Here is a 20,786-nt window from a genome sequence, read left to right on the forward strand (position 1 = left end):
CACGTTGATGTACTGGAGAATGTTTTGTGTGCAAAGTATTTCCACATACGTTCTTTCAAAACGTATTTGATACTGCTTTCGTTTCATGATTTTTTTCAGAGGTTGAAAATTTAATGTGTCATATCTTTAATTGTAGTAAGGAATACCTGAAACTTTTAATGAAACCCGCTTTTTCACGGTGTGATGCTTCAGACGTTAGCTTTTTATATTTCTAAATATATATAAGCAGTAGTTCTAAATTCTCTGGAAGTCACTCTTTTTAGTCTCTTGAATGTAAAAAAAAAAGAAATCGTCGTGAGCTACTGAACGACTTCCTTTCTTTTGGTTATTCTTGTCTGTCTTGGTCTTGTGGAGGAAGATGTATAGAATGTTGGTTATTCTTGTCTGTCTTGGTCTTGTGGAGGAAGATGTATAGAATGTTGGTTATTCTTGTCTGTCTTGGTCTTGTGGAGGAAGATGTATAGAATGTTGGTTCATGATCATCCATGTCATCTTCGAAGTTACTGGCATGCACTTGTGCTAACACTTCATTTGGTGCATGAGGCGACACTGAAAGTAGTCGTCTCTTGGCTTCTTCTTCTGGTTTCGTTTCAGTAAAGAGTGATCGTTCTCAGCTTAATTCCAAAACTGGAATTGCCTTAGTTTTACATACACTCATTCCCTAATACAGAAATATGTTCTCACTCTAGGAATAGATATGTATTCAACTTTCAGGCTGTGAAGAAGAGGGAATGGTCAAATCAGACAGTCATTTGAAAGTATACTTCGGATAAGATTACTGAGAGGACACGTGGCTTCAGAATTCACAACGTCCAAGCAAAGAAATGACAGTAGAAGCGAGCGACAAAAGTAAAGATGCCAAGTTATCATTGTCAGGAAAACGACTTTGGTATAAAGTGTGTCCCTTGAAAAAAGAGAACAAGGAGAAGCATTCAGAATCAGAACATGATGCCATTCCAGTAATAAACTGCAAGAAAAAAAGACAAATAGAAGACCGTGAAGCGGAAGAACCCATTCAGTGAAGAAATTTTATTTTTTTTAAAGACAGTGTAAGAAAGACAGAAAAATGGAATTTCATGATGTGTCATGAAACTTTCACCTTGATTCTCATTCAAAAAGAAAAACCAACGAAAACAAGCGTTTCTTTGTCTGTCATTTTAAAAATCTTCGCCTGGATAAGATATTTAATCACAATAACAAATGCACTGAATCATTTGAAAGGAATTTCAATCTTACTTGATTTATCAATGATTGATTAGTATATCTTTAATAGTAGATATAGGGGCCATGTAAAGGACCGTTGGCGTTCCTTTAATCACAAATAAACTTATTGACTTGACATCATCAGCTATAACTGGCTTAATCCTTCTCCATTTCGAAATCTTACTCCTGCTGCAACCAATGTTGCTGCTTTGGTAGTGGTAGTAGCAACTGCTGCTGCTAGAAACGTGAAGATCTTTTACTGTTGGGGTTAGCTAAAATAATTGTGTGATAAAGTTTTCTCAGATACACCGCCAAAATGTCTTGCGATAAACTCGCCGTTTTGTTTTCACTTCCTTCCTTTTTGTCTCTTCTCTTCCCTTGGTGGCGCTATACAGTTTCGCATTTTGCATAGGGTTAGGAATTTAAAGAAAAAGAATGTCCCCGGCTTTCCTCACTGGTTATACTGGCTATTTAAAAAAGACCTTGTATATCTTAGGTATAATGCAAAGAACCTTTAATTCCCTTTATTTTGGTGTGTGATTGATGGGTGTACTATGGGTTATAGAGTATACAGCTTGGCCTTACTTCAAATGTGCACCTTTCAAAAAAGTGCTAGCTCTACTTGGTCATTTTCACTTCCTGAACTTCAGAGGTCAACTGTATAAAAAAGAGCCGATAACTTTTTTTACATTTTATATATTTGGTAATTCATTCATTGCACTTTCAGAAGCTGGTATTGTCTAGTCTGGCAAAATTCATTTTCCCTATTTTAATAGCTGTTATGTATAGTGTATTTTAGACTAATTCAGACTGATTTTTTAACACAAGGGAGCAGTCATTTTAGTTAGCAGTGTGCTTAAATCATGTAAAATTTCCAAAAGTACAATATCCAAAAGAAATATCATCCACATTACATTAATGTAGCATAGAGGCATGCAAACATTCTCTCCACTGTGCATGTTTTAAATGCAAACTACTTCACCTTACATACGTCACTCTCTCAAAAGTACATATTATCTGGTGAGCGCCACCCTTCTGGTTCTTCTCGTTTTCTTTATTCGCCTTCTTGCCGTTGTTGAATAGATACTCATGTTTCTTTCTGTCGTTTCAAATATAATTCTCCAATTTTTCCTTCTGTCTCATTCTGAAATCATTCACCAATGGTAATGATGGAGGTGAGGGTGGTACTCCTGTCACAAACAAGCATTCTTGTAAAGATGACAGTAAATCAGCCAAAACTAAATTGAATTCATCATCTTCTGAAAGAGGATTACTGGTTAAAGCTACATTAGTAGTCGTAGTCATAGTACTACCACTCTGGGAATACGAGGTACTCGCAACAGGCGCACTACATTACATTGATATCATGTCCTACAATGGTAAAGCGTATGAACGCAGGTGCGTCTTTAAATTGACAGTGACATCTTTGATTGAATTTTGGAACACGCGTTGTGATTGGTGGAGCATTTTGATCCATCCCAATCCGATCTTAGACTATATATACAACGGCATTCTTCGTTAGTGTCACCTGTTTCCTAAACAACTCAGGCAAGATGTGGACAAGCGTTGAGTCCCAAACCATAGTTTCGGGTATGCTGTTCAGCCCTGATTGCCATACATATGTGTATATAAAAAATATAGCGACATATAAAATACATATGTATGTGAAAAGGCAAGGATTTTACACTACTGTCCCATCATGAGATAAAGCTTGCGAAGACCCTTTAAGCGATGCAGCTTATATTAATCATATTTGCCCAAAAAATGCTTTGTGTATGTATGCATGTGTTTGTGTATGCCTGTGCTGTACGATTGAAAATGAATATCCCTTTACTCCTTCTCTTGTGCTTCCATGTGTGTGAGGGTATAGTAGAATGTCTATACTAACTTCCAGCCTTTATGTATGATAATATGCATAAACATCCCTACCCTTTTCGTTGAACTGTAAGGGTTGGGGAATTTTGGACAGCAATCAAATAGAGGTTGCGGCATTGTAGGGTATGTATTGGGTAGTAAAATTGTGTGTTGGATTGTAATAAAAAAAGCCGGGGCTTGATTGCAGATTGTGGGATTCGATATTAATTACAAAGAGGTTGCTGGATTGTGGGGTTTGTGTTGGAAAGTATGGGTGTCTGTTGGATTATAATGTAAAGGTATGGGTGTGTGTCGGATTGTAATAAAAAAAACAGGCTGCTGGATAGTGCATTGGATTGTAATCATGGGCGCCCGCACAAAGGGCCGGGGGAAGCATCCGTAAAACTTAATAGCTGACCACTACGTTTTCCCCTTGACCAGAAAAAATCTGCATGCGCTCTTGATTGTAATAAAAAAAAATTCACACTACATTTCTCATACATTCCCTGAGATATCCCGTATGTCCCCAGCGTCTAACGCATGCTATGAGCTAATGTTAATTCCAGTACGTCCCCAGAGAGTCTCATACAACTACTAATGACACGAAGCAGCATAAAAGAATTTGCATTGGTAGATCCGCGCGGTGTACCACACCATCCTACGTTAAAATACACGATCCACGACACCACATGGACTTGACTCATATATTCACAACAAATCTTTTATCATGGAGTTTTCGTTTTCGTGCTATGCTATTTATTAGTGTCACCTATGTCTTCTTGCTCTGTGGTAAGAAAAATATGACCTGTAACAATCCATGCTCCTCTATGGCAGAATCAGAGGAAATTATCGATATTTTCATTTAAATCTTTACTGCAAATTGCAATATTTATCAATTCTAGCGAGTTTCCAAAGTACTGGTGGATGATATTAAATATTTTGAGAAGTGGTGAAGTGCTCAATAAAGTGAGAGAACGCAATAAAGAAATGAGCGAACGCCTCTTACTCAGATGCCGAGCGCAAAGAGGTAACACGCAAAAAGAGCAATGGAACTCTGTTCCCACGTCACAACACCTCTGATTTTAAGATAACAATCGAGGCAGATATCTTTCCTTAATGGTGTGTTATTTATGGTGATGAAAATATTAATGTTGTTATCGTAAATCATAATAATGCAAAAATATTACCATGCGAACAGGCCGGGCGACTCACATATATTTGATTTTATCTGCAGCACTATGCCCACCACTATAATTATAGCAATGCTAAACATTAATAAAACCAACTAAGTGTAAAAGCTCATTAAATTCCGATTTACAAGACGATCAATTGATGTATTTAGGACACCTATTTATAGTCCATATTGAATAATCTCGACGTATCTCTGTAAAAACAATATATCAATTCCTTAAAATAATAATGTAGTAAACTTTTCCACAAATACCCGGGAGTTTTAGGCTCTTAAACATCTGACAGATGTGATTATTTATGCTTTGGTATTTAGTTGATAACTTAGTTCTTTCGTATATGGTCAAAGGACACCTTAAGACGCGGGCTTACTTTTTATTAATTTATTTCTTTTTCTCTTTTGTTGTAGGAGCATTTTCCCCTTGTTTTGAATCAGTTTCGTTTGAATCTGGATGGGGTTGATAAACTAAGTATTTAAACTACGACGCATTTCCTTTACTTGATGCATGACATCACATATCAAGACATAATTAGTACCCCCTCTCTCTTTCATTATATATATATATATATATATATATATATATATATATATATATATATATATATATATATATATATATATATATATATGCACAGTATTTCAGTGTTATGTCAGTGTGTGTTTATTTGCGTCAAATTTGAAGTAGTCATTATCTATTTGTATCACGACAAAAAGATTACATTAAAATCAAGCTCAACATTAAAATTATTTCGTAAGAAGTTTCCGCACTTCCTAAACTGCTAAGATATATGGAACTGCTTTATTATGAGACTCCAGGCTTCATTACAAGACACGTGTATGGTCTCCGTTCCAGCAATTAATAGCGAAACGTGCCAAGGCTTTGGTGAAAGAGACGAAAGGTTGGGAGGGACAAATGGAGTAAGACAGTCGAGGAAGGAGGTACATGACAGTGCTCCAGCTAATAGGTTGATATATTTAATTCACCTCTTTCTCGCACCCACTTAGCTTCCAATGAACCGACATGATATATCCATTAGTGTAGTATAATACATTTCAAACCAGCATATCATTACCTCACCCCACCCCGCAAGAAAACTCTCTTTATCCCATTGTTAGCAGTCATTCACAATTTTCTAAAATGCCCCCTACCCCCATTAAATAAATACATCCGTGCGCAAAATAAATAACTCCATTGTGCATTACAACACTCTTGTCTATTCATCGGAAAAGGAAAAGAAAAACGAAACGCACGCTTCTTTTCGATCGTAAGACAATATCTACTAGACGTGTGCACACTTTTTATTGAGGACATATCCACAGAAAATATGCCTCCTGAAAAAAGAACATTTGTAAACACCTATTCTAAATTTTAGTTTCATATTTGAAAATCCATGTAAAAGGTAACTCTGTGTTGCCCTTTATCGACATGTTTTATTTTCTTTGTTCCACTCATATTGCCCGTCTTACTAAATTTTCTTCCTACGTTATCTTTTTTTCTTCCTTAAGTTGAAACATTATAATATCTTATTGTTTGTTTTTAATAATTACAATAATGCCAAACCAACTTGAATTATATGATACTGAGACAATTGTTGTTATATCTAGATAAAATTCAAAAATTTCATCAAATCTGAAGAATATCTCAAACGTTTTCCAAAAATAAAAAGATGTATTGTGTGCAATTTTGAAAACATCACATCTACGATCCTAATAGCGTGAGTAATATCATAACAAAACTTAAAATCTAAATTTGATTAGACATTTTGAAACTTGGAAGCCCCGTTTTGAAATTTGAAGTCCTGGAACACTATTCTTCAAAAACTGAGAGCCCTGATGGAGAAGTCCGGTTACCCTATTCTTCAAAAACTGAGAGCCCTGATGGAGAAGTCCGGTTACCCATGTTTAAAATGGGGATTCAACGGGTAGGTGGCTATCACAGAGCACTGACAATAAAGAGAATTTGGAAAAACCACCACCCGATTAGTATTAAGCTTTCAGCTATTTAAAATTTCTGTCCATTGTCCATCTTGCTCGAGATCTACGGTTTTGTCTTTATGATGAAAATCTTGATCGAAATATACGATTGTTCATGATGACCATCTTGCTCGAGATCTACGGTCGTCTTTATGACAACCATCTTGATCGAGATACAGTATACGGTTTTGTCTCTAAGATGACCATATTGATCGATATATACGGTTGTCATTATGATGACTGGGATTCACATATCTTCAGAACGCGTGTCAAGGACAAGCTTTTCTGGGTCCATATAAAATAGAAGCAAAAGTTAACAGAACACAGTCGCGAAAGTTTATATTTTTTAAGGCTCACGTTTATAGCGGAGATACGTAAGTTTGGGTGCCAGTACTTGGCGCCTTGCAATAATGCCTCTATTTCTTTCATGATGGACATATTTACAGTATTTACATGTAGAGACATCAGTAACGTTTTTGTTTGAATACTGACCTAACTTAACACTAAACAGTTGTGTATGGTTACCCATAAGTACATCTGTGTGCGTATTTTTGTGCGCGATTTGGATCTTTAACGCAGCTTTATCAATTTTTCAGCCATACTGCTACGATGTCAGCAGTGTGGCAGTTTATAATGTCTAGCACTGGGGCATAATGACGTAAACGTGTAGTATCATATCATGTCCCACCCAGTCACATTATCCTAACACCAGGCCGACCTGTCCTAACACTAACCTCTTAATGCCGAGCGCCATGCAAGGCAGTTGCTAATACCATTGTTCTCCGCGGTTCGAACCCGCGACCTACACTATCCGGGTTGGGCTCTCTAGCCACTTAGGCCACCTGAGCGGTCCACTTGTGATTGAAGAAACGCATACTTTATAATTCTATTCCCAAATTTTACACTAGTGTAAATACAGCACGATTTCATGTTGCATGCACACAGGTACGATTTTAGCGCAGAAATGCAGTTACGGCTTAAAATGTGCAAGAGCGGATGACCATTTTCTCATCACTGTTTTCATGCGTTCATCGAATTTTATATACAGCGAGTGACATTATCTACTGTCCTCTTCACTGAAGTAACACAAAAGACGAAATTACCGCCGCTTGAAATATAAAATATCTCTACAGTAGAGGTTCTCAGTCAAGTTTAATTTTTTTACAGTAACTTTTTGCAGAGAGGCCGGTTGATGTGACTTTAATCAAGGATAATCATATCGCGATAGACTTTTTATACACGATGGTAATTGAGCCTTATTTTGATATCCGACGGCTTCAATGTGAGAGGGCTACGGGCAGTATCAGAAAAGTATTTTATGCCACCCAATTCAGACTAGTCTTATGGGCTAGCGAACGTAATGGATAATGAATGTGACCTAGTTGCCCGTTCGGCGGTTCAAACATTTTACGTCTAACGGTGGTACTATACGTACTTCGCGAATACTGACGATCAAGATAAACTTTCATGTAATTTACGTTCCTTGTGCCAAACCATGCACCTACCATCCGACGTTGACCTTTATAGTATTTTAACGGCGCATAAACACCTGAACTGTTATGTACTGCCAAGGTTGATCTGTGTAAGATTCGAATGTGCACGTGTCTAGGTAGGCGACCAGCACACTAACCACTCAGCCACAGTGGCTCATCCTCTTAAGAATAATAATAAACAGGAGAAGAATACAAAGGATAGTATACATGCCTCAAATTGAATAAACGGAGGACATGTGCAATGATGCCTTTCAACAATACTTCATGATCATACTTATTTATATTCATATAAACTCGACAGGTAATTCTGGAATATGGACAACCAGTTTGGAACTAGCTGCATTTGCTCAGGAAGTGGGGGACATAATAAATACGGAAAAACAGGCAATAAGAACGTTACAACATACACCACTGTTATTTATGATTTATTCAAACGCCAGCCATGAAAATGGGTTACGTGACCTGTTATCAAATGCAGAATTTAAGACGATACATTCTGAAAGTAAAGCAAACATCGATCATTATTTTATACTGGATTAAGCTTGCTGATAATGTACCGCATTATTTGTTTTGCAAACTTAGTACTAAGTTCACTTCCAAAAGCCTTTCGTTAAAATAAACTATAGTACAATTAAAAGGAAAAAAATCTGAACTCTGATCTGTTTTTATTCTGTGAAATCGTGCAACATTATACATCCCTTTAAAAACATGAACATGTACTTTTGATAGTCAAAACATTCCTTCAAGATTTACAATGTTTGCATCAAAATAAACATTACTTCAATAAATACCCGTTTAAAATTAAAAATTTAAAGAATGCTGGGGATATTGAAGTCCAAGGAGAATGCTGCACCTTAAATGCTTGATAATAAAACTACAGCCTTCTGTATTAGTCTTTAAAGATACCATCAAAAAATGTTCAACTCTTAAAACAAGATATGCATAAAGCTCTGCAATGAAATAAAGGTAAAACCAAACTGGCAAATTCTCATACACTAGTCTAGATAATGAAACATATTGGCAACATTTTCTTTCAACACGATGTACAAAAGGATTGGAACGACAGTGTGACATTATAATAGTATAATGTATGCATGAAAAAGAACTTTTAAAGCTCACATTTTTAGTCTCATGTGAATCATTTATGAGCTCCGAGCTTGAACCTTGAATTCAGTCATGGGAAAAATTTAAACAGGAGAGAGGCAGTCAAGGAAATAAGGTGTCAGATCTGGTATTTACCTACAAACATGGGTATAAATTAGCAGACTCATTTCTCCATACACATGGAGCCTGCTCTAAAAACGTTATGAAAAGGAAAGTGTTCAGCTCTCATGAAAATCGTTTCCTTCAGATCTAACATTTAACACTTGCATACCTTAAAACGTGAGCAGTTGGTGAAAAATTGAAGACGTGATGTCAACCTGTTGTATCCTTTTGCAAGCGCTAAATTATCCAGTGATATACAAAAACATTAGCAAACGTCCTACAGAGTATATTCATCAATGTACTTGCTCTACTAGTGTTTTTTTCTTTGTAGCATGACTGATTGCTGATACTCATGTTGCATATTATCTTACCATGATATGGCTATCTTTAATACATTCTTGTTCAATCAGATGAGGTTCTTCAGCAACCATGTATCAGTCCAAAAATATAAACTTGGACAGGTCTATAAATCAGAGTTCAGTTTTTAACAAGAAAAACAATGCAGCTGTAAATGTATTTTTATACATACTTAAAATAACTTAAATTACAACTGAAATGGATATAAAAAATATCTTAGTTCCTTTTTTTGTTAAAAACTCCTGGATTACAATAGGTACTGGTAACAAAAGTAACTGGTAAAAGAAAGTGACAGTAGAAATAGGATTTTGCACATTGATTTTTTTTCCACTTACAAATACACATAAATAGCAACAAAAAAAATATTCTAGCATGTGACTAATAACAGAGCTTCTTGCAATGAAAAACTGCAAAAATATTATGGTAATGGAGTATGAGCATGCATTTTTGTGTTTCTGACATTTCCTTAAATAATCTGCAGAAGTTTTCAATTTTTTCTTTTTAACAAAAACTCTAGAAAACCACAAAACCTGTATAGTACCCCAAAAAAAATGGAAGAGAAATTTGAGAATTAATTAAGATAGAAGTCGAAAAGACTGACGTTTGTGTCATTTAGCAATATATCTAAGTGTTATAGAAGTACTTCACATGTTAAAAAGTATACTTTATGATCCTATTTTGAATATTTACAAACATATACTTTTCTGTTACAGAAATGAACACAGCATTGTACATGTATTTGCCCATGTGCAAACTGCACTTAATTGCAGTGTAGTGGAAAAGTCAATGACCATGATCTACCATATTATGATCATGATCTACCACATAGAGGCATTCACAAACTATAGTAACTGCTCTCTTTACTGGGTTTACATGAACAAATATGGTACAATATGAAATATATATATATATGTATATAAAAGATGCAATGTTGTACTCACAAGTTTTTAAAAAATCTTTTCTTCTCATCATTTTCAGCATATACTTGCAATAAAATATGCTGAATTGTTTGTTTGTTGCATTTCCCAAAATATTAAAAATTGATGTATGGTACCCTAAAAATCATGTAAACAGAAATCAATAAAAATAACCTTAACATTTTCATGCAATTCTGAAAATTAAGATACACATTAAGAATACAACCCTCAACATAAAAAATACATGTATAAAACAAATCTGAGGAAAAAATTTCACAACAGAAATCTTAGATAATGAATGACATGCCTTTTTTGGCCGTTTTACATTGTTTACAATATAAAAGATACATCCTAATCAACATTTTGGAATAATGAAAAAGAAGCAAGAACGTTATTCCATGCACAATAATAATCTATCTTAGTATATAAAAAAACATTTGCACTGAACTTTAAATCCAACCTGGAATCAAAGTCTGAAACAACCTAATCTGTCAACAGAGACTTGAAATAGAGGACTTGCAAAATTATGCACATGACCACAAAAATGTGGTTATACAATACTCTGTAGGAAAATAATTTTCTTTAAAAAAAAGTGGTTTATTAACTCACATTATACATGTAGAGTATGAAATTAAGACTGTGTATTTGTAATAATTTCAAACATTCAGTGAATTAATGTCTGATCCTTACAAATAAAAATTTCCAAGCAAGTGTACAAAAGTCATAAACATGTATAAAAGAAATATACAAGGAGAATTAGCATCCACAGAATGAATGAAGTTGACCAAAGTTCCACAAGTAGGCATTATAGCCTTAACCTTTCCCATGTGTAAACTATGCATGCATGTTCAAAAAGAAAATGTGCATAATTTACTCCCAGGAGTAGATGTGCCCCAATAATAAATGGGGATTTCTAAAATAGAGCTGATTTATAAAGAATGGTGGAGTTTTAATTTGTGATCACAGAATTCATAGATCCAGTTGATTTTTGGGTGGGCAGCTTCTGGTATCAGTCAAATTTCTGCAATTGTGTGCCGTATAACAGACCATCATGATCCCAGAAAAACCAATGAGTATATATATTTGCAAATTCTGGACTATCAGGAAGAACATGTTCAATATGGCCAAGTTCATAATAACTTTACTGACAAGGCAAGAACAAATTAATAAGTGTGATTCCTTCTATCTAGTAAAGCATGACTGCTTTTCTACTTTTGATTAGGTCTCTTATTGATTTTCCATGTTCACATAACAGACTGAACATTTTAATGTCTAATGTATTGTGTAATGGAGAACTGCTCAAAGCAGCAGTCAGTAGTTACACTACTGGACTGTCACAGCTGGACTTTTTTTTAATCAAGAAAACACTGATACAGGCACCATCTGTCTGTCAATCACACTCCATACTCTTACTAAAAAATGGACTGAATGAAATAACCCTGACATAGTGTATTGTATACTCTGTAGCACATGTAATCATGGGAAGTCAAAATATTCCTAAATCCAAACCCCAATCTAATTGCCCATCACAACACTACAAGCAAAGTTTTGCACATACTATTTAAATCACCCAAGTTACTGCAATATTAGCCATGGTTCTTTGCTCTGATTTCTTAAAAACCTTTGACCCGTTGTTATCATTAACTGACACATAAAGCCACTCTAAAAAAAAGCTTCTTATGCGTCTGCAAGCTAGGGATGTAGGATGGTTGAGAATGGATTGGAAAATTTCAATTTGTACTCCATTTCTACAGCTGTATATACAGATCTGGCCAAAGTTTCTTTGCCAAACAATATGTTAAATTGCCCAGGCTTATCATAAGAAAAGAATAGTAGACTTTTATTAAAAAATACTGCATTCATATTAAGAACATAGACATGATATGCGGTGCCTCAAAATTCCTCCATTTCTTGGACCAATTGGTAATATAAACAATGGCCAGTGTACAGACGAAATCCAGGAACACTAATGTTAACATCAGCAGAAAATACCACATTAATGCATGCATAGCCTGCAACCATCTGCAGGCAGTTAAGACCAAGATCAGGGGATGAGTATTTCCAGTTGCTAGTATCCTGGAAAATAAAAACATTTTGCCAAGTTGAAATTTCAAGTAATAGTTCTTTTAAAACAGTTGTAACAAAACTGAAGTTTAAAGACCATTTTCATCTTATCATTTCTGCTTGGCTAGTAGGCCAAATATCAGGATTATCACCCCATTGATTAATATATGTCTGCAATGTGTGCATTTAAGGTATGTCTTACTCTGGCAATATGGCACATTATAAGCATTGATATTATCTGTCAGCTGGGAAGCAAACTGTGAAACAAGATGTGTATGAAGAACTCCATCTTTTGAAATTATGAGCAAGCTGGTTTAAGTGACTTCTAAGTATTTTTTGTACCATGGCATCAATGTATTGTTGTATGTACCAAATTTAATCCTGTATAATGTTCTCCAATGTGTCAGTGGACGAAACACAAGTCAGACTCAACACCACTATTCTCCATTTTTTAACACATTACCTAGACCCTAATCTACTAGTGTTTAATGTGTCAAATAGAATCCACATTGTTCAGTTGTGAAACACACTGTTTGTGAACATGGGTCTTACATCATGTACAAATGGATATAAATCACATTGTACCTGAACTTTATGTACTACAATCCGAGTCTGAAGGACTAATATGGTACACATCAAATCTACTATTAAGGAGTAAGGCTGCAATGTCAAATTTACAATTCCTGACTTTCACAAGTAACTTGTATAAATTTATTCTCACTTTAAACATTTTATGGTATACTGACAGGTTCTGGAAATTGCCAGCTTTGCTCTCTTGCACTAGGAATAATGTAAAAATAGGCACACATTGGGATTCAGCAGTGATCTAAAAATAGCTGCAACCTACTCCCTGTGATTATATAACTGTAACCCAATGGCTCTATCTGCATCATGTCCATGCTTACCTATAAATTTAAGCCATTAGCAACCACTTTTAATCCAATGGAATGAATTAAAGAAATGCCAAACATTAAAATGTCTCAGACTAAAGTGTTCCAGGACAGACAGCTGTTAAAATTTTCCTGTCTTTTAAGAGTTGAATTGAGTGCTGTAAAGTGCAACTACTGCTGACCAAAATGGTCACACTAACTATGCAAAGTTGTAGCTGCAGACGATCACACTTGACACTTATTCAACATCAGTAATCCAATGACCATATTTTGTGATCAAAACCTCTATGGATTCAATGAAATACTGTAGTGATCTTATTCTTGTACCCTTTTTCTATAGGCACCACCTCATTGTATTCCAAGTGTCTAAAACCTTGAACAGGAGTAAATCTGGTATGCAATATGTACAGCACAACCTCACTGTAAAGTCTTGCATTGTAAGTAGGTATCCTCAATGGCTCCCATGAAAAGCATTATAAGGAGTGAGTGCTGTATGGTGAACTAACTGCAAGTCCTAATGTTCCACACAAAAAGTGCTAGCTTTAAGTACCCTCCAACCCCACCCCACTACTAGTCTTAGCATTAGTTATCTGAAACGTTGGACCTTCTCAGCCACAACAAAACAAAAACCAAATGATGAGCAAATTTGTTCATTTTCTTTTAGTAATGGTGTATCACTGGGACTTTTTATTACTATGGCATAAAATGCCTTCAATGATCACAAATTCTGCCACCAACATGTGGTCTCACATGAGAAGGTGGTTTGTCACTGAAAGGATAAAATAACACCACAAAATACAGTTGACCTTTTAAAATGGGTTTTATGGTATACCGTTTACATAATGAAATAGTGGCATCTTTTTACAATTAAAAGTCCATGATGGTATAGAGAAAGCAGAGGCAAAGGGGATTATTGTCAAAGACCCTACTCGATGAGTGGTTGAAAACTGGACTGAACCTTGCAGTAAACCTACTGGAATGATATATATTCACAGATCAATACAAAGCTGCCCAACAATCTGTAGACATAAAAAGTCTTGATAAACAGTACCACTTAGAACAGGTATAGCAGGTAAGCATACAGCAATTCAGGAAGAGAAACCCTCTTGTACAATAAACATTATGTGCAGTTTAAACATTGTATGTTTGATTATCAATTTGTTATTGGTGCAGAGACTTGGGCAGAAAAGAAAGCACTGAGCCAGGGTCTATTTTAAAACAAATTGGAAGGGAGGGGAAATTCCCCTCTCCATTTCAACAAGGGCTTTTTCTAAATATACAAGAAAGTGAGAAAATAAATGGTAGGGCTTGAAATGTGATACATATCTGAATTGCACTTTGCTTACTTTTCAGCAAAACTTGTGAGTAAATTAGCATTCAACCAGCAACTGATGTGTCACAGAACAGACATTGACAAAAGCAAAATTTTGCAAGCAATGCAATGTAATCCCACTTCTTTTTTAAGAATGCCGCTTCCCTTACAAGTATTCATCAGCAAACTCCCATTCCAACTATCTCAAATTGACTGGTCCTAAAACATTAATAAGTGTCAGACAGCTATAGATTAAAAGTTCTAAAAAAGAAAACATTCTTTTTTATTGAAGTATTAAATTCGATCTAAGAAATAAGCTCTGCAAATTAAAAAAAAGTCCTGCTAAGTAAGAAAGCAATCGGAACAAAAACAATCAACTGAATTTGCTGACAAATGGCATGGGTTTTAACAAACTTCTACCAACTGCTAATTTTTGATATTAGTATCAGGACTGGAAAAAAGCAGATATTTAAAAATTCTATCTCAATGGTAACATATGCTTCACATCAAATAAATTTTCATATAGTAACGTACACAGGAATTTTAAATTTCTTTCTACAAATATTCTATAATATTCTAACATGCTAAATATACACCAAGTTGGCAAATAATACACATGAATTACGGGCACCTCAAGCTTCCACGATCATAACTTAAAACTACATTTTGAAAAAATTCAAATAGCAACACAACAAAGTAGATGTGATGTGAGTGAAAACTCCTAATTTAAACTTCTTAAAATTGTAAATCAGTGTGTTCCTTACAGGCCATACAACTGATTGCATCAATTAATATTATATATTATTCTTACAACCATTAATTAATTTAATAGATATTTAAGAGTCCACAGGAATAGATAATTGCCAAAAATTTATTTAGATCACACAAAACTCCCAAATGTAAGAATTTACTTCTTCAGTCTTTAAAGCAGCAATGGCACAAGTTCAGAACTGGCTGAAAATTCCTCACATTCTATTTGACTCAACTGAAATTTTTTTAAATGTTGCAGTTAGGCATATCAAATGTAGTGATTATGAGACTTGACTACATATGTGAAAAAGGCAGACTGTCACAAACAAGAATTAAAGCAACACATCAGCAGAGAGTCATTGGTCATATATGAACAATGTAGCAATATGGGATGTTCCATTGTTCCAAACAACCAAGGTCATCAAATTTGAGAACAGGTGGAAATGGAAGTTCAAGGAGGAGGCTGAAATATGACAGTGGATACCAACATTAAAAAACAGGGATGAGGGGCTTGAATTACCACTCATTTATACCAGAGTCCTTGTATCACATGACCATTATAAGTCATGTGATCAAAATCAGTTGCTGATGTATGTAGTTTACTGCAGAAAATTTCAAACTCGTAAGATAATTATGATCTGAATATGGAAAATTATTAATGATCGTTAGTTAAAAGGTTTATGATTTCTAGCTCATTATTTTCAGAGTTTTAACCTCTCACACATACTCAAGTCTATTTGAGGATTTTAAAAAAATGTGATGAGAAGGCTGAAAAATAAACATTTTCAAAAACCAAGGGTTATTTGTCAATAAAGACTTTTCATCTCAAAATGACAGCTTCAAGGTATGATATGCTTTCAATAAGGATTCAGTAGTGATGCACATACATGAAAACAAGCAGATTCACTAATATGGCAGTCAGCACCTTGTTAGCACTGCATCTGCCTCAAAATCAACAGTGTGCTTTATCCAGCATAGTTACCCCTAGCTCAAATTTTTTTAATGGTTCTATTTGTATTTTAAAAGAGAACCATGTGAAGTTCTACACAAATTCTTTTTTATAAAAAAAATGGAGTTTCAATATTGTTGTTCAAAAAAATTCTACCTTTACATATTTACATCTGTGAAAGGAGAGCCAGGCATGCTAGATCTGGATGAAACATGATAATCTTGGAAGAAAGCAGCAATTTCACCTTAATATATTGCTATTTGAAATTTTTACACATTTATACAAATAACTATTTACCCCATTTTACATTTTAGTTGTAATATCCTCACTCAATTGGACTGTATGACAACAGCCACAAATGTTCTTATACATGCATGCATCAAGAAACATACCAAACTATGCAGCTTAAACATGTATCCATCCCCATATAAACAAAATAAAATGAAAATGATCAGTAAATTAAATGAAGACAATAAATTCTTATCCAACTTATTATATATAATGTTAATACCAACACTACTACTGGGTTTGGGCAATGTGTTCACCATTTCCTTTAACAAAAATATGGCACACATTCTCTTCCTTTTATGCTTATCCTTTCCTTTGCTAGTCAAAATTCCTGTATCCAAATACATTGCTGCTGTTCAACAGAGATCAGTACCATCAAGTATTAAAGTTGGCATCCACTACTGGCATCCTACAAGTTCTCATCAATAACAAACATTGTCATAATCCATTTTCAAAACACTACCATTCAAATGTACTTACTTCTTTATTTAAAATAAATTATGGTCTAAATCATATAATGTATATAAAAACTCTGTATTTTTGGTTTGGTCTGCTTTAACGACATTTTCTGCACACCATGCATAGAAGACTAAACTCACCAAAAGCTACTGGCAAGCTTTCTCACATACCCTTACTGGCTGAGGTAAAACTTTAATTCATGTGGACATAGTGAGATGTGCAAGGGATCTGTAAAGGCAAGTGCCTTATACAATTTGGGACCCAGATCATCTTGGGATGCAAATGACCACAACCTGCTAAACCATTTAATGCCATCCACTTTGATGACAAAGTAATACAATATATATATATGAAGGATCTGTTTTATTTCAGCAAATGCATTTCTTTGGACACATTTATACCCAATATCCAGTCAGTGATAATTATTTCAAGATAGAATCACTGACCAAGAAATGAAACGACAACAGCTAATATAATCCACAGAATAAATGTTAGTGGTACACAAAAGGTATCACTTAATTCTTACAAGAGTGTACATATTTAGCCATCTGAATATGAACTAGTACAAAAGTACTGGCCCTGATTATTTTCCAAAATTGTCTCATGTGCATGCTTCATATTAAAAATGAAACAAAAAGTATTCATTATCATTAAGGTCCTTTTCTCTTTCGAATAAACACTATTAAAAGTTGATGCTAAACGTTGATCTTCAAACTTACTTTGAGTGCTACTGAAGGCTAAGTGAACACAAGTAATTTAAAAGTCAAAATTTACTTTTTTTAAACCATGACAAAAATCAGCTGCTGATGAGATTGGGTAGGATGCCAATATTTGCTTTATTTTGTATGACCAAGTATAAAAAAAATGTTCCTGTTACAGGCTTGAAAAAAGATTGCAGATTTTTAAAATATTGTTTAATATATGAATTTGTATATTCTGGAATATTTTCAATTGTGAAGCTGAATTATTCAGAAATTACAAAGTCAGTAATACATCCTGAATGAGAAGTCCAAGCAATGCCAGATGTAAAGATTTCCAGAAATGATGTTCACTTAAAAATGTTAGAAAAGATGGAGTCAGCTGGATTTTAGGGTGGTTGGTTTTGAGAAAGAAAAAAAAATATTTTTTTTTACCATGCCTTATCTGTTCTAACATCTATTTAGTATTGCTCTAACAACATAATGACTTAAAGGAAATATCAGTTATTTTTAAACATGCACAAAACTCCATCTTAATATATATGGTACAGCTGAGGAGCTACCATACGGGACTTTTTATAACCAAAGACATGGTGGTCACAGTACATACACACAGATCCAGCTCCAAGAGTATGAATTTGTCAGAACAATAAAATCTAATTTGCTGACTAATGCATTCCCAGGAAGTGCTGAATGGTGGAATCATATTACATCCCTTGTGGACTTTTACTGTATGCATCCAATTGTCAAGCTTACCTAAAATTTACTTCCAAAAAAAAACAGATATCCCATTGGAATCATCACGATCTTGCTATAAGCATTTGTATTTCCATGTGATCACACTTCCTTACACAAAATCTTGTAGTCCTTTTTTTCGACCCCGAATTTGGCATTTCTCAACTTGTCAATCCTCCTTTAGTTTGATTCACATTACTATAGGTGATGAACCATTCATTAACATAATGATGATGAACATTTGTCAATTTGACATTGGGGTCTTGAGCAGGAAACGGGGAGTGGTCGTGTTCCACCCTAGTGTCGATTATTTTACATTCGATTTAGTTGACACCAGAATCCATCATGAGTGCATCAAACCACAGACTCGTGTTTATGTGGTGAGAATATTCGACAGTAAAAGCGTCTCCATGAATTGACTGTTTTTCCAGTCCAGATCCAAACCCCTGAAGTGATACCAACAATCACAGTCATGAGGTACTTGATCATAAAAACTACAAAGTCAGGTGAACTCTCAACCATGTTCTTTTGAATGTTACAAGATTTAGACATCTTGCAGAATGAATTATACCAAGTTACCATCCACGAGTCACGTGATGATTGTTCATAGAAGTAGCATGCTATAACTATTGTAGCGGGCACAGTGTAAAGAACACTAAAAATGCCTATTCGTACCATCAGTTTCTCCAGTTTGTCAGTTTTCGTACCATCATTTTTCATAATTGTACGAATGCGAAACAATGATATGAAGCCGGCTAGAAGGAAAGAAGTGCCTATAATCAGATACACTACAAGTGGTGCCAGCACAAAACCTCTTAATGCATCGACGTCAAATATACCTGTGAAACAAACTCCGCTAAGTATGTCACCATCCACTTGTCCCATTGCTAAAATGGCTATTGTTTTTATGGCTGGAACAGCCCAGGCAGCAAGATGGAAATACTGGGAATTGGCTTCAATCGCTTCATGGCCCCATTTCATACCGGCTGCAAGGAACCAAGTTAATGTAAGAATCACCCACCAGATAGAGCTGGCCATACTGAAGAAATACAGCATCATGAACAGAATGGTGCATCCTTCGACTTTCGTTCCTTGTGTGATGATCTTCTCACTAACAGAGTTAGTTATTTTATCAGTTTTAAATGTGAAGCAAGATACAGAGTCCTTAAGGAAAAATCCAACTACATATGCGATGGCAACCATGAAGTAACATCCAGAGAGAAAAATTATTGGTCTCTCTGGGTAGCGGAAGCGCTGCATATCAATTAAAAATGTTAATACGGTGAAAAGAGTTGATGCAAGACAAATACATGACCAAATGCCGATCCAAAGGCGACTAAAATCTCGCTCCTCCTTGCTGAAAAACATTCCATAACATGGTGCACCACAGTCTCGCAAAGTTTGTTTTCCAATTCGCAGTTTATAATCAAAGCCTGCAGGAACCTGGTATTTAAATGGGCAGGTGACAATACTTGGAATCGTATTATTATTGAATGATCTATATGTTGTAGTTTCATATGGTCTCAAAGTTGAACCAGGGGGTTCAATGGGTTCCGTGTTGTTCTCACCTACACAAAGTCCTTTCTTGGGAAATTTTTCGCACTGCAAACTCTCAGGCCACTGAAATCCGAATTTGTTCATAAGCGTCTCGCATCCATCTCTTGCCTGGTTGCAAAGGGACTGACAGGGGGGAATCGCTTCCGGTAGTACAGTACATACGGGTACGTACATCGTACACAAGAAAAATTTCAACTGTGGGCTACATTGTACCTTAACTAATGGGAAAAACTGATGGACTTCCATACCAGCATCTTCTTGTTTTAAATGGTTCAACAGATTGGGCATAATTGTTTCATTGTACTGAATATCTTTGCAAAGTGGTATCTGAATAGGCTCGCATTTTCCGTGGGGAGCTAACGGCTGGTCCGAAATTCGTGTGTAGCCCTGCGAACCCATGACATTCTTCACTGAAGAGACTTCAAAAGCACAAATGAAAATCACAAGCCAACAAAGAGTCACCGATCTTGCCGCCATTATGGCAGATTCCACGAAATATATCTTTAAGTTGAATAAAAACTTGTTCAAAACTTACATTCCAGCTTAGTTCCGACGTATCACAGTCCAAAACTATGAAAATTTATGGAGAAATCCGTAACAAGTTTGTAAATCCCCTTCTCGCCTTAGGAAGATGGCCGCCTTTGTGCTACACCTATTCAAACATACTAGTACGTCAGAGGTTTCGAGATCCCCACACGATTAAAAGCGTGTGGAAATAGCTTACAAAGAAATCAACCCGCAGTCGGAGATCTAGAAACCCAATCAAACTGATAGCGCCCCAGTAGATTTTCATTGGCTAGCAATTTCTTATTATCATTATCGGCTGTTCCGTTCAACTCCTACAACAAAGAAACACCTGCAAGAAAATTGTAAACACTGTTAAAGGACGGA

General features: G+C 35.3%; 1 protein-coding gene across 1 annotated transcript; it reads right to left on the reverse strand.

Annotated features, from left to right (window-relative positions):
- Positions 1–8,125: 8,125 nt before the first annotated feature.
- On the reverse strand, positions 8,126–20,551 carry LOC149789495 (frizzled-2-like). Its single transcript, XM_089971521.1, has one exon. The coding sequence runs from the start codon at positions 20,370–20,372 to the stop codon at positions 18,693–18,695; it is 1,680 nt and encodes a 559-aa protein (XP_089827647.1). The 5' UTR covers positions 20,373–20,551; the 3' UTR covers positions 8,126–18,692.
- Positions 20,552–20,786: the final 235 nt, after the last annotated feature.

This window comes from Sinohyriopsis cumingii, chromosome 10 (assembly GCF_028554795.1).
Source record: "Sinohyriopsis cumingii isolate HCF-2022 chromosome 10, ASM2855479v2, whole genome shotgun sequence".
In the NCBI taxonomy this organism is placed as follows: domain Eukaryota; kingdom Metazoa; phylum Mollusca; class Bivalvia; order Unionida; family Unionidae; genus Sinohyriopsis; species Sinohyriopsis cumingii.